This window comes from Meles meles, chromosome 7, assembly GCF_922984935.1.
Source record: "Meles meles chromosome 7, mMelMel3.1 paternal haplotype, whole genome shotgun sequence".
Taxonomy (NCBI): domain Eukaryota; kingdom Metazoa; phylum Chordata; class Mammalia; order Carnivora; family Mustelidae; genus Meles; species Meles meles.
Window position 1 is genome coordinate 7,574,643 of NC_060072.1, and position 14,185 is coordinate 7,588,827.

The following is a 14,185-nucleotide window of genomic DNA, read 5'->3' on the forward strand; positions in this document are numbered from 1 at the left end:
GAAGCATTATACAAATTTAAAAATTTTTGTAAAACTAGTACATACGATTTTTCTTACCACAATTACATAAAGACCATGGAATGAATTTTTTTTCTCTAAGTCATACGTATACATTCCTAGGTCCCCTCAAGTTTATTCCATTGTGCCTTACAAAAAATACCTTTTTATGTATGCCATGATGTGAAAAATGTTGGAAGGCACAACTTAGAGAAAGCCTCGGATTTTATTTAAAGATTTTAATATGGGGCGCCTGGGTGATTCTGTTGGTTAAGTGTTTGCCTTCAGTTCAGGTCATGTTCTCTGGGTCCTGGGATGGAGCCCCTGTGTCCAGCTCCCTACTCAGCGGAGAACCTGCTTCTCCCTCTCCTTCTGCCCCTCCCTCTGCTTGTGATCTCTCTCTCAAATAAATAAAATCCTTAAAAAAAGATTTTAATTTTATTATTTCTAAAATATTTTAAGTAATCTTAACACCCAGTGTGGGGCTCGAACTTACAACCCTGAGATCAAGTCACATCCTCTACCAGGTAAGCCAGCCAGGTGCCCCAGAAAGCCTGATTTTAATGAGGATAGTTCTAAGAAGAAATGGCCACACTCATGGCTGTTTATATGGCTCACTGAGAAAGTTCATAAATTTACAATTTTTCAGATTGATCCAACTTCCCTTCATTCATTCATTCATCCTTCATAAAATGTTCATGACCGAAGTTCAGTCTTGAGTGGTACAGGGGCTGACTGGGGACCTGGGGGTCAGTTTTGTGGAGTTAACCATTTCCCCCAGCTTTTTTTTTTTTTTTTTTTAAGGATTTATTTATTTGAGAGAGATAGAACATGAGCGGGGGCAAGGGCAGAGGGAGAGGGACAACATGGGGCTCGATCCCAGGACCCTGAGATCATGAACTGAGCCAAAGTCAGACCCTTAACTGATTGAGCCATCCAGGTGCCCCTCCCCCTAGCTTTCTTGAGATGTAATAAAACTGTAAGATATTTATAGTGTACATCACGATGGTTTGATATAAGTATACATTGTGAAAGCGTGTTGCACCATCTATTTAATTACCACATCTGTCAACTCACGTATTTATCTCTCACCTTCCTTTTTTTGGTGAGAACATTTAAGTTCTACTCTCTTAGCAAATTTCTATTATACAAGAGTATTATCAACTGTAGTCACCATGTTATACATTAGACCTTTGAGCCAGTTTTTTAATGGACCAGATCTAATTCATTCATTTTTCCCCTTTGATAAGATCATCTTAAGTTTTTGTTTTTAGAGATTTTATTTATTTATTTGAGAGAGAGAGCAAGCACAAGCAAGGGGAGAGGCAGACTCTGCTATGCAGGGAGCCTGATGCAGGACTTGACTCCAGGACCCCAGGATCATGACCTGAGCCAAAGGCAGGCGCTTAACCGACTAAGCCACCCAGGCTCCCAAGATCGTAAGTTGGATCATGATTTAAAAAAAAAAAAAAAAGATTTATTTATTTATTTGACGGAGAGAGAGGGAACACGAGCAGGGGGAGTGGGAGAAGAAGAAGCAGACTTCCCACCGAACAGGGAGCCCAATGGGAGGCTCGATCCTGGGATCATGACCTGAGCCGAAGGCAGACACCCAATGGCTGAGCCACCCAGGCGCCCTGAATCATGATTTATGACAGCAGTTGATAAATACTTTGTATAATATATATATATATTTTAAAGATTTCGTTTATTTATTTGATAGAGGAAGAGCACAGAGGGAGAAACAGATTCCCCCCACTGAGCAGAAAGCCCGATGCAGAGCTCGATTCCAGGACCTTGAGATCATGACCTGAGCCAAAGGCAGATGCTTAACTAACGGAGCCACCCAGGTGCCCCTAAAATATATATTTTTAAAGATTTATTTATTGAAGAAATCTCTACCCCCAACGTGGGGCTCAAACTCACAACCCCCCAACGTGGGGCTCAAACGCACAACCCTGAGACCAAGGGTCACATGCTCTTCCAGCCAAGCCAGGCAGGTGCCCCTCATTTGTAAAACAAAATGTTCTCATATTTTAAGCTATAAAGTCTAGATTTGAAAATAACACGCACACACCACACACTTTTCTATAGTTTTATAGTTTATTTTTAAAATGATAGTAATAAATGCTTTTCCCTTGTTAGGGCATGACATAACTACTTTCAGTGGGTAGAGCCTTAAAAAGTAACAGCGTTTTGTCCAAACCGAACTTACATAATTGCACAGAAGTCATACAAAGCATTAGTAAATGCTAACAAAGACTGCAGTTCTCTCAGATCCTCATGAAGCATATCCCAAGAGGCCTTGATTTCAGTGGGGATCTGAGCAGTCCCGATGCTCACCCCAAATTCCTCAGTAACACACAGGCAGAGGTAAGAACAGCCAGGAGGACCCTCGTACTATGTGACAATGGGCTTCTGCTCTAACTAAACATTAGCATTTAATCATGTATCACCTTCTCATTATATTAGGAACATGAAACACTCCAGCTTGAAGTGTTTCTATTTTCCCAGGATTAACATTTAACACTTATCAGCTTAAGTTTTGGCCTCAGATTCCAACTCGGGAAACTAAAATAAAAAAAAAAAAAATTAACCACACCATAAAAGATCTCTTGCAAGCAGGGTCCTTTACGCTGCCCCCATCCTGGGCCCTCACTTAGTTCCTAAGACACACTCAGACACAAACGAGTTCTACTATCATTGCTCATATGCCAGCTGAGGGATGGCAGACCAGGTCTAACTCAATCCCACTTTTGTTTTCTTCTACCAGTTACTGGAAGACACAATGTTACAAAGGACTCTTGAGGTCACAGCTGGCGCGGTGGGGCAGTCCCTGCGCTGTACTTGTGATCTCTGGCACAGACACAGCACTCCTGCATCAGACCTGCGATCTTTCTATTACTAAGAAAGCTAAAGACGATGTTAGTTATGTCAGCTTTGAAAAATGTAACACAACCCAATTTTTCTGTTTTAATGAGTTACAGTGTCTTCATCTGGGATTTTTTTTTTTTTTCCCTTTTCATCTGGGATTTTCTTATTTCATGGATCCTAATCTCAAATTAAGATATAATGTCTATGGTAGGAGTTTTCCCTTTCTGACCTTACAAAGGTTAGTGAAAAAATAAGGGTGTTTTCAAAGACCCAGAGAGAACTTTCAGTCACTAGGAGAAGTACCTTCCCAGCTTAGATATTATGGCCATGGGAAGAGAAGGGTTTCTACTCCAGCAGTTGCTACTACTGTCTTTCAAAAAAAAAAGTCTTGTTTCCCAATTACGAGGAAAAACACAAATTTCTGAGACAAACACACAAAAGTAAGCAGCAACGGCTATGAAGATATGCTTCCTTCATTTAGATGGCATCATCTGTGACCCAGCCATCTCGCTTCAACTGAGGGAGAAAAATCCCAGTGTCCCATGAGGACTTCTGAAGATTAAGATTTCCATTAGGAGAGCCTGGTGCGTATGTGAAGTATTATACTTAGACATGGAGGAAATGCGGGGCTTGTCTGCGGCCTGGCGAAGAATGAATGAGATTTCTACATTGTGCATCACATCAGCTTAAAAAACCCTCAACATGTCAGGAAGCCCTGAAACACTGTGTCATCCATTTCTTGATGGTTCTAGTAGTCTGATTTAATACTTAGCTACTGAGATTAATCTGGGACTCAAAGGATAATGTACTTGGCTTGGGGGTTAAAAGTCACCAGAAGAATTCTGCCACAGCCATTCTAAGCAGGACTCACAGTATCCGCAGAACTTGACTAGAATCGAAGCAGAAGCAGTCGGTTTCAGGTCAGCTGTGCTGCTATACATAAAGCCACATAGGCTTTTTGCTAGAAAGCCGAAGACCACAGAAAATGGTTTATAGGAAGGAAAGGAAATTCCTTATTCCAGGATTGTAAATGAACTAGGAAACTCAATACAAAGGAAAGGGTTGTTGGGGTCACAGAAGTGCAGAGGGTGAGAAGCTAGACTTGCGGATCTACTTCCAGTCCCCTTCTTTTAGAAAGTAGCACACGAGTTGGAGGGAGGTGGGGAGGACAGGCCCAGGGACAAGACTCCCACAGCTGCAGAGCAAAGTCAGAACGCGGCCGTGAGTGTCAATCCCCGAACCTGTTTCTTCCTTAAAATCCCTTGGATTCATGCTCTAACCATCAGCATGTTTGTACGTCTTGGGCCCATATCCAGGCTGAAAGGAGGTGAACACACTCGTTCTATGACAGAAGCTCCTGCATAAACCGTCTGGAATAATCTAGACTCGTTCACTCTGCGAAGTGAGCTCCTGTATGAACGCAGCCGGTGCTGTGTGGAGGGAGACAGGACTCCTGACGCCTGCCCTTCCAGTGCTGGTGTCGGAGAGACAAAAGGATCAGAGCATGTTTGCAGGTCCCGGGTGAGTTCCATATATCGCACTGGACACACTCTAGAATGATGATGGGCATCTCTCTGAAACCTGGGTGCTGTTCCTCTGGCATCAACAGGTAAGAGGATCTGCCCTTGGCCAGGGCAGCAGCTTCAAGGGTGTGCTATGAGGGTCAGTGCACTCAGAATCTACAAAGAAAGCATGGATGCCTGGAAAGGAATCTCCTTCAGATTGAGAACAGACAGACAAGAGGTGTAGCTCTGTAGCAGATACATACATGCTTTTCTTTCTCTTCCATTCCTTCCATCATCAAGATCTAAACACTTTCCAATCCACAGGCAACCAAATAGCAAGAAAAATTCAAAATGGTTTTGTTAGTTAGTGTTGCTAGAATCTGGATTGGAGCTGAATGGTGGGATTGCAGGACACTGGTGCCCCCAAGGGCTCATATGGCTCTGGAAGAGATGGACAGCAGACAGACAGAGATCTGGAAAAGACGGACAGCAGACAGACAGAGATCTGGAAGAGACGGATAGCAGTTATGGAAGATATGCATTGGCCACCCACAACCCCTGACAGGTGGCTTTTAGTACAGGCAGAGACACTGGTGGTTAGCTCAAAATATAAGCATCATCGACAGCTTACAATCTTAGGTAGATCTCAGATGTAGAAAGGGAAAGAGCTGGAGAGGAGAAAATTGTCTGTATGTTTAATTGTGTTAACTGGAATGCATGGACACATGTAACCACGATCTTCCTGTACATTTAAAAATTAAGCCTGCCTTGGTCATTAATTGTACAGAGTTAATGTCACTAAAGTTGTAGTAACATACCGTTCAGAAATTCGGTTTTCCAGATTTCTAGCTACTTAAAACAAATAAGGGTCACATACAGTTTCATACATTCACACAGTTGCCACACTCGCAAATGGAACACCGGAGAAACACACACGCAGAGACGCTTGGCCGGCACACGTGCACACAGATGCGGGTGTACACCCCTCTAAACCTGAGATGCACGTGGGCTGCAACGAGGGTCAAGAGCCCCTTCTGCATATCTGTTCAATGTCATTCATCTCTTTGGGGCAATCTGCAGAAAGGATGAGAGGTGAATCCTGAGTCACCACTACATCATCTTCAATTCGCACCCCAAGACCACGGAACTTCTCTGGGGCATCTCTGTCATCCTCTGGAATATAAATGCCTGAAAAGTAGAAGAAAGAATGTGCTGTTTATAAGTGGTGGTAACTGGATGATCTGGGACAGGCAAGTTAACCTCTCTGCGCTACAACTGATCTGTAAAACTGGGATCTTAGGGTATCTACCTAGAACTGTGGATATTAAATGAGAGAGTACATCTGTATAAGAGTGTGGCACATAATGGTCAGTAAATGTTGGCTGTCATTGTTAGAACTATGACTGTAGGTGTTCTGTATACCAGACTGCAGGCTCTACCAAGATTCTGTCATAGTCTAGTGGCTAAAGAAGCAGGCCACTACAGTTCCTTATGAGGATGTCAACACATGCTGGGAACCAGTAGATTATGTAAATGCGTTCTTTCTCTGCCTGATCATCCCCTGGGAAAAGGGAACTACTAAAATAGGGATATAAAGTATTTTAAAATATATTGAAAAAAAAAAACCCACTTCACTTGAACAACAAGCTGTAGAAATACTCAAAGAAGACATAAGTAACTGATGCACACGATGTAGAGTAAGAACGAAACAGGAAGACTTTAAGGAACACTTGGAAAATTCTAAGAGCCCAAGGTACCCTTTCTAATCACGAAGTCAGACAAGAACATGTCTTTTCATATTTAAGAAACTGGAACTTCTTCCATTATACTCACAGATGCTACCTTGTGATAAAAAGAAAAAGATCAGCGAAGGAATATGTAGCCAAAGCCTAAGGAAGCGCCACTGCGCCAACCAGACTGGAACTCATAGTACGTAAGGCCACAGACAGCAGTGGAGGACTGGGTAGTATAAAGTGGTGTCCCAGCTATAATTTCTATAATTTAGAGAGGAAAACACTTGAAATCTACAGCCGAAATCCATTTTCTTGACCAAAACAGAGTATTTAAAAATTCCTCTTGTATCAACAATCCTTACACTCCACTGTGACCACCACTTCTCCGCAAAATTCTGCCCACTCCCTGGATCATCAAGCTGGCGAGTCACTAGATCACCAGCTTTCCCTGAAGCTCAGGAAAAAGGACTTAGATCCTAAGGAGAGCAATGTGGGCAGTTCTGCAGAGGGGAACACCGTACGTCTGAGTAGCTTTCTGCACAGAAGCACCTGGGACCTCAGAGGCATGCGCAGCCCACCACCGCAGAGGAGACTAGTATAAATTAGCCCTGGCAAAGGCAGGGTTTAAAAAAAGATTTATTTCTTAATATCTACTTACAGAAAGTATTCCCCATCTGTTGTTTATTGGAGAAGTCAAATTAAACAAATTGTGTGATGTTAAATAAGAAAGCTCAAGAAAAAAGTTTAAAATCAAGTTCCCATCTCCACCGAAGGGATCCATTTACCTTTCTATCTGATACTATTCGGTGTCCCAAGGGCTCAGAGGCTGCTAGCACCTGGCCTTACCTGGTTCCACTGTAATCACCATACCGGGCTGGAGAGGGAGGGAACGGGGCATGTCTGGAGTGTCATGGACATCCATCCCGAGGTAATGGCCGACATGATGAGGGCAGTATTTTCGAGCAGCCTGGAAAAGGTAATCAGCACAGTGATATTAGAGCAATGACCCCTTAAGGGGAAAGCTGGGCATGTATAAGTCAGTGAGATATGGGTTAATACTTCCCCCGCGGTTCTGCCATTTTGGTTTCACCTACCCTCGGGCTAATGCTCAAGAGACCTGACAAACTTCTACCTCTTTTTTTTTTTTTAATATTTTATTTATTTATTTGACAGACAGAGATCACAAGCAGGCAGAGAGGCAGGCAGAGAGAAAGGGGGAAGCAGGCTCCCTGCTGAGCAGAGAGCCCGATGCGGGGCTCGATCTCAGGACCCTGAGATCATGACCTGAGCCGAAGGTGGAGGCTTAACCCACTGAGCCACCCAGGTGCCCCAAACTTCTACCTCTTTTTTTTTCTTTTTTTTTAAAGATTTTATTTATTTATTTGACAGAGAGAGATCACAAGTAGACAGAGAGGCAGGGAGAGAGAGAGAGAGGGAAGCAGGCTCCCCGCTGAGCAGAGAGCCCGATGTGGGACTCGATCCCAGGACCCTGAGATCATGACCTGAGCCGAAGGCAGCGGCTTAACCCACTGAGCCACCCAGGCGCTCCAAACTTCTACCTCTTGAATGCAGTTCTGCTGATGGCCTTTAAGCTAATTCACATTTCCTTTCCCATTGCTTCATATACGACATACATGCTGACGTGCGTAACCCCAGTAATGCTACAGCAAATGAGAACCTCTTTTCTTGGGGGAGGGAGGATGATTATATTCGAATGGTTCTCTTTTCAGTGTTTACAAGTCCCTCTCAAAAGCCGGCTCTGGAGACCCTGAGCATCTCACGGAAACTTGTGGAGTAGGCACAGAACAGCAAATTAACACAGTAATTATAATGCATTTACTGGGCTGGATATTCCTATCTGTTAATTAGGTTTGTTGGCTTCAACAGGAGGAATTTATAGTCTTTCCTACTGATAAAAGAAACCCTGGCAGTCTAAGCTTGGAGATGAGATGCCATAATGGTCTGTTTGGCGTGGCCACCTGGCATCTTAATTTAAAGCTAAGGTTTTACATTTTTATTGAACATCATTACATAGTGGATGCAGATGAAATTCACCAGGGACGTGGCCCCTGGGGATATTGTTCATCTCACCGATGTCGCTGAAGCAACAGACACCCTCCCCCACGACTTCTATCTTTTCAAAATCGCCACAAAGGGATTGAGAGTTAACCTCTTCTGCTTTTTGTGTCCATTCCCACCCTGTCGGCACCAGACTTCATTTTCTGTTTTCTGCACGTTGAGCTACTGACACAGATGCAATGAGCTAGAATGTGCTGCCATCTTCTGGGAGAAGTAAGTACTGACTCCTTTTGTTTAATCCATGTTCACTCTAAATCCCTCTTAAAGATGAAGACTCAAAAAGACCACTTCTAAATCTAATTAGCTTTCCATAGGATAAAACCCCAGCAGTACAGCAGTACATCAGGTGTTTTGGAGAGCCGGGGTCAAAAGAAGGGCAGTACCTTGAGGGCATTATTTCCCTTAATGTTCTTCACGATCCCCAACTCGTCCAGCTTCTGTGCGATCAGTGTCAGCATCAAGCTGTAGATGTTCTCCAAGCTCGTCCCAGGGGAGCAGAGGGTCAGACAGTCTCTCTGTATCTCTAGAACAGCTTCGTAGAGTTCTGCCTGAGGTGCTGTGAACCTGCGGACAGGAGAACCAAATAAGACATTTGGGATAATCTGATATTGCAGGAAGTTTGCTTCCAAATTTGATTAGAAAAACTCCAAGGCACTGATTGACGGCGCACTGTTGATTACTTAATCAGTACCTGTGTATCAGTACTGACAGGACCTTAATTGTGCCCTCGCCACTCAACAGGAAGAGCAATAACTCTTCAGGCCGGGGCAGCCTCTTTTCCAAATGATCAGCAGATAAACCTGAGCTGAGACTAGCAGATGGTCCCACCCAGCCATGAGTGCAGTCAGAGGACCAGACCAGGCTCACCCTTGGTCCTTTTTATTTCTACCATAAACAAACAGACAAACAACAAACCATAACTTCTTGTAGGTAAAGCATATGTTGTGAGATAAACTAGTAGATACTTTGGCTACTAGTAACTTGTAGTTTCTAGGTGTCCTTAGCATAATAATTTCTTTAGCAGTCATGGGAGAAAAAGAGAAAATATTAAGCTGGCATGGTATTTGATATGTATTTTCTACAGTTGATGGCAGTGTAAATTAGTATAGCCAATTAAATGAAAGGCCTTAATAAAGATACTCATAAAATTTGAGCTTTTAATTCTGCTCTAAGATTCCATCCTAAAAAAATATTTGAAATTCAAAAAAGCTGAATATATCAAAACATTCAGGGTGCCTGGGTGGCTCAATGGGTTAAGGCCTCTGCCTCCAGCTCAGGTCATGATCTCAGGGTCCTGGGATGGAGTCCCACATCGGGTTCTCTGCTCAGCAGGGAGCCTGCTTCCTCCTCTCTCTGCCTTCCTCTCTGCCTACTTCTGATCTGTCTCTGTCAAAGAAATAAATAAAATCTTTAAAAAAAAAGACATTAAAAACATTCACTTTTTAAAATAATTATAACAGACACACTTTAAATGCCCCTAATAAGAATGGTTAAATAGAACAATATAATTGAATATAATGAGTAATGAATAATCCATCTCCAGGTTCAGCCATTAGCAACCTTGTTATATTGGTGTCATCTGAGTGTACCCATACTCCAACCTATCACAGTATTACTAAAGAGTCACCAGTTCTTTTGTAAATTTTATATACACTTAAGTACACAAATATGATCTGTACAACTCTGACCAACGGATGTACTGATCCCAATAGAGCTGGGAACGCTGAGCCCTAAATTCTGTTGAGTCTTTGCCAGCAGAAGCAGCCCTTCTACCCCCAGCTAAGGAAACTCATTCTGTTTTGACTTAAAACCTACAGGAATCTCCCATGGGGTAGTTGCCTTAGCAGACAGTTCTAGACCTATAATCAGATTCTACCCTCAGCAGGCCCGAAAAGGTTAGGTATAAAGAGTGACCCACTAGGAGGTGCATTGTAATATAAACAAACAAACAAAACACACAAAAAAACCGATGTGGGGTAAAAAACCCAAAAACAACCAATGTAATTTTTCCTATTGACATAAACAAAAATCTCGGAATATGGGTGGGAATGTACGTGGACAGTGCAGGATAATGATGGGAGGAACATAAAGTTGGATAAGGCTGAATGTATTGATAACAGGTCCATTAAGCAGAGATTCTGGATTTAGTGTCGCAGCTCAATGGTCAGAAAGGCTCTACCGCTCTATCTGGTTGGTTGGCTGAAATACACACCACATGGCAGCCTACACTAAATGAATTCAAATGCCAGAATTGCACCGCTGTCCTAGAGAAGAAATTTCCACATCTGCAACATCAATCTTTGAGTTTCCAGCCTGCTGGCCTGCCTTACAAAATGCAGACATGCCAGCCCCAACTGCATGAACCAATTCCTTAAAAATCAATCAACCGGGGCACCTGGGTGGCTCAGTGGGTTAAGCTGCTGCCTTCGGCTCGGGTCATGATCTCAGGGTCCTGGGATCGAGTCCCGCATCGGGCTCTCTGCTCGGCAGGGAGCCTGCTTCCCTCTCTCTCTCTCTCTCTCTCTGCCTGCCTCTCTATCTACTTGTGATCTCTCTCTATCAAATAAATAAATAAATAATCTTTCAAAAAAAAAAATCAATCAACCACCCTATCTATACTTATACACACATACATAATACAGCCTAGCGATTCTGTTTCCCTGGAGAGCTCTGATCCAGATCCAGATTCCCATCATGACACAGAAAGTTTCCTCACAGTTACTTCTTCTTCTTCTTTTTTTAAAATATTTTATTTATTTGACAGAGAGAAATCACAACTAGGCAGAGAGGCAGGCAGAGAGAGAGGAAGAAGCGGGCTCCCCATGGAGCAGAGAGCCCGATGCGGGGCTCCATCCCAGGACCCTGAGATCATGACCTGAGCCGAAGGCAGAGGCTTTAACCCACTGAGCCACCCAGGCGCCCCTCTCACGGTTACTTCTAATCAGTATTCCCACACCCAGAGGCAAAGGCTGTTCTGATTCTTTTCACCTTAGTTTTCTAACATATAAATGGAATCATAGAGACAAACGGAATCATACAATATGTATTCTTTGGTGTCAAGCTTTCTTCACTGGGCACAATGTCTGTATGACCCATCATGGTATTGGTTCTATCAGGAGTCTGTTGCTTTTTATTGCTAGGTGATATTGCACTGTCTGGAGAAACCACACTTGTGCGTTCAGTCTCCAGGGGATGGACATTGAGGTTGTTTCCGGTTTGTTCTGAATATTCTTGTACAAATCTTTTTGTGGACACTTTCTCATTTCTCTTTAATCAATATGCATAAGTGGGTTTGTTAGGCCAAGGGATCAGTGTTTATTTAACTTTATAAGAAACTGGCAAATTTTTTCCCAAAGTAACTGTAGCATTTTATGTCACCACGAGCAATGTCTGAGAGTTCCAGGTGCGACGCTCATTGCCAACACTTGATATGCTTGGTCTAAGTGTAGCCATTCTAGTGCATATGCAGAGCTTTAATTTGCATTTGCTCTGTGACTAACAGTAAAGACTACCCACAGTTGCTCATATTACCTTATTATCCTTTACTTGTTTTATTTTTTTAAGTAGATTCCACACCCAGTGTGAAGCCCAATGTGGGACTTGAACTCACAACCCTGAGATCAAGAACTGAGCTGAGATCAAGAGTCAGATGCTGAACTGACTGAGCCACCCAGGCGCTCCCATCTTAGTATCTTTTTGATAGCTCTAAGACTTATAGCGATATCCCCTCCTTCATTCCTGATTATGATAATTTGCCTTCTTTTTATCTTGCAAGGGAGTTTATCAATTTTATTAACTTATTTAGGGAACAACCGTTTAGCTCTGTTAATTTTCTCTACTCACTGTTTTTTTCCTATTTCATTGATATGTTGGTCTTGTTTCCTTCCTCCTGCTCACTCTGGGCTTAATTTCCCCATCATTTTAATAGCTTTCTAAGGTGGAAGTTTATATTATTGATTTCAAACCTTTCTTTTAACATAAGCATTTAGCTATATATAAATTTCTGCTATACCTGTATCTGACACATTTTGATTTATAGCATTTTCATTATCACTCAATTTGAAGTACTTTGTGGTTTCTTCCCTTTCCCCTGTGGTTTCTTCTTTGACCCATAGGTTAAAATATATTCACTAATTTTCAAATATTTGGAGATTTAAAGATACAGTATTGGGGCACCTGGGTGGCTCAGCGGGTTAAAGCCTCTGCCTTCGGCTCAGGTCATGATCTCAGGGTCCTGGGATCGAGCCCTCCATCGGGCTCTTTGCTTGGCAGGGAGCCTGCGTCCCCCTCTATCTCTGCCTGCCTCTGCCTACTTGTGATCTCTCTCTGTCAAATAAATACATAAAATCTTTAAAAAAAAAAAAGATACAGTATTGTTATGACTTTTTTTTTTTTTTAAAGATTTAGTTATTTGACAGACAGAGCGATCACAAGTAGGCAGAGAGGCAGGCAGAGAGAGAGAGGGGGACGCAGGCTCCCTGATGAGCAGAGCCCGATGCCGGACCTTGAGATCATAACCTGAACCGAAGGTTATGACCCACCAAGCCACTCAGGCACCCCTTGTTATGACAACTAATTTAATTTCATTGTAGTCAGAGAACATATTTTGTAAGACTTCAGTCTTTTGAAACTCATTAAGACTTGTTTTATTGGTCTAGCAAATGGATTTGGTGATGTTCCGTAGGTTTTGAAAAGAGCGTATATTCTGAAGTTGCTGGGTATAGTGTACTACAAATGTCAATACCATCAAAGTGGTTAATAATGTCATTCACATCTCTAAACTGATAACTTTCACCACACTTAGTAAGTTTTTGGCCATTATTTCTTCAAAGGTTTTTTTTCTGCCCCGTTCTCTCTCTCTCCAATTTCTGCAGCTCCATACAATTAGATGTATGTTAATTTGCTTGAAAATGACTGAGAGGTTTCTGAGATTTTCTCATTCTTCTCAAATATACTTCTGTTCTTCAGACTGGGTAGTTTCCCTTTCTTTTCACGTTCGCTTGCCTTCTGCCTCCAATCTGCTGGAAGGTCCATCTAGTGAGTTTTCCATTTCAGTTATAATTTTTAGCTGTAGAATTTGCTTAGTTAAAAAAAAAAAAACTTTCTATTGCAAACAAAACAGATACAGAAAGATACAAATAAATATATACCTTAAGAAATCAGTGGAAGGTTGATTAGTCAGATAAAAGATGGAACCCGGTCAACTATTACAGAATTCCCTCCTGTGTGCTTCACTGCAATTCTCCCAGTATGTACCATTATCCTAACTTTCACAGCTATCATTTCCTTGTGTTTTTTTGTATTTCCTTATTTATTTTTTAAAAAATGTTATTTATTTATTTATTTATTTTTAATTATTTATTTGACAGACAGAGATCACAAGTAGGCAGAGAGGCAAGCAGAGAGAGAGAGGAGACGCAGGCTGCGCAGAGAGCCCGATGCGGGGCTCGATCCCAGGACCCTGAGATAATGACCTGAGCCGAAGGCAGAGGCTGCGCAGAGAGCCCGATGCGGGGCTCGATCCCAGGACCCTGAGATAATGACCTGAGCCGAAGGCAGAGGCTTAACCCACTGAGCCACCCAGGTTCCCCTCCCTTATTTAATTTTAAAAGATTTTTTTTAAAGTAATCTCCATGCCCAATGTGGGGCTTGAACTCACAACCCTGAGATTAAGACCTGGATGCTCTTTGACGGACCCAAACCAGATGCCCCACCTTGTGATTTTTTATTTGTAGGTACATGTTTCTTATTTTTTTTAAATTATTTTTTTAAATATTTTATTTATTTATTTGACAGACAGAGATCACAAGTAGGCAGAAAGGCAGGCAGAGAGAGAGAGAGAGAGAGGAGGAAGCAGGCTCCCTGCGGAGCAGAGAGCCCAATGTGGAACTCGATCCCAGGACCCTGAGATCATGACCTGAGCCGAAGGCAGAGGCTTAACCACTGAGCCACCCAGGCACCCCATGTTTCTTATTTTATTGATTTATTTTTTTTATT

At 42.5% G+C, this 14,185-nt stretch overlaps 1 protein-coding gene across 2 annotated transcripts in view; it reads right to left on the minus strand.

The window, feature by feature from the left end:
• Positions 1-3,024: 3,024 nt before the first annotated feature.
• The window catches only part of XPNPEP3 (X-prolyl aminopeptidase 3), a 76,202-nt gene continuing 65,041 nt past the window's right edge, over positions 3,025-14,185 (minus strand). For both annotated transcript variants that reach the window (XM_046012888.1, XM_046012889.1), the window contains exons 8-10: positions 8,572-8,752; positions 6,956-7,076; positions 3,025-5,564 (exon numbers count right to left, since the gene is read on the minus strand). In XM_046012888.1, the coding sequence (XP_045868844.1) occupies positions 5,398-5,564; positions 6,956-7,076; positions 8,572-8,752 (469 nt within the window). In that variant the 3' untranslated portion in view covers positions 3,025-5,397. The remainder of the gene's footprint in view (positions 5,565-6,955; positions 7,077-8,571; positions 8,753-14,185) is intronic.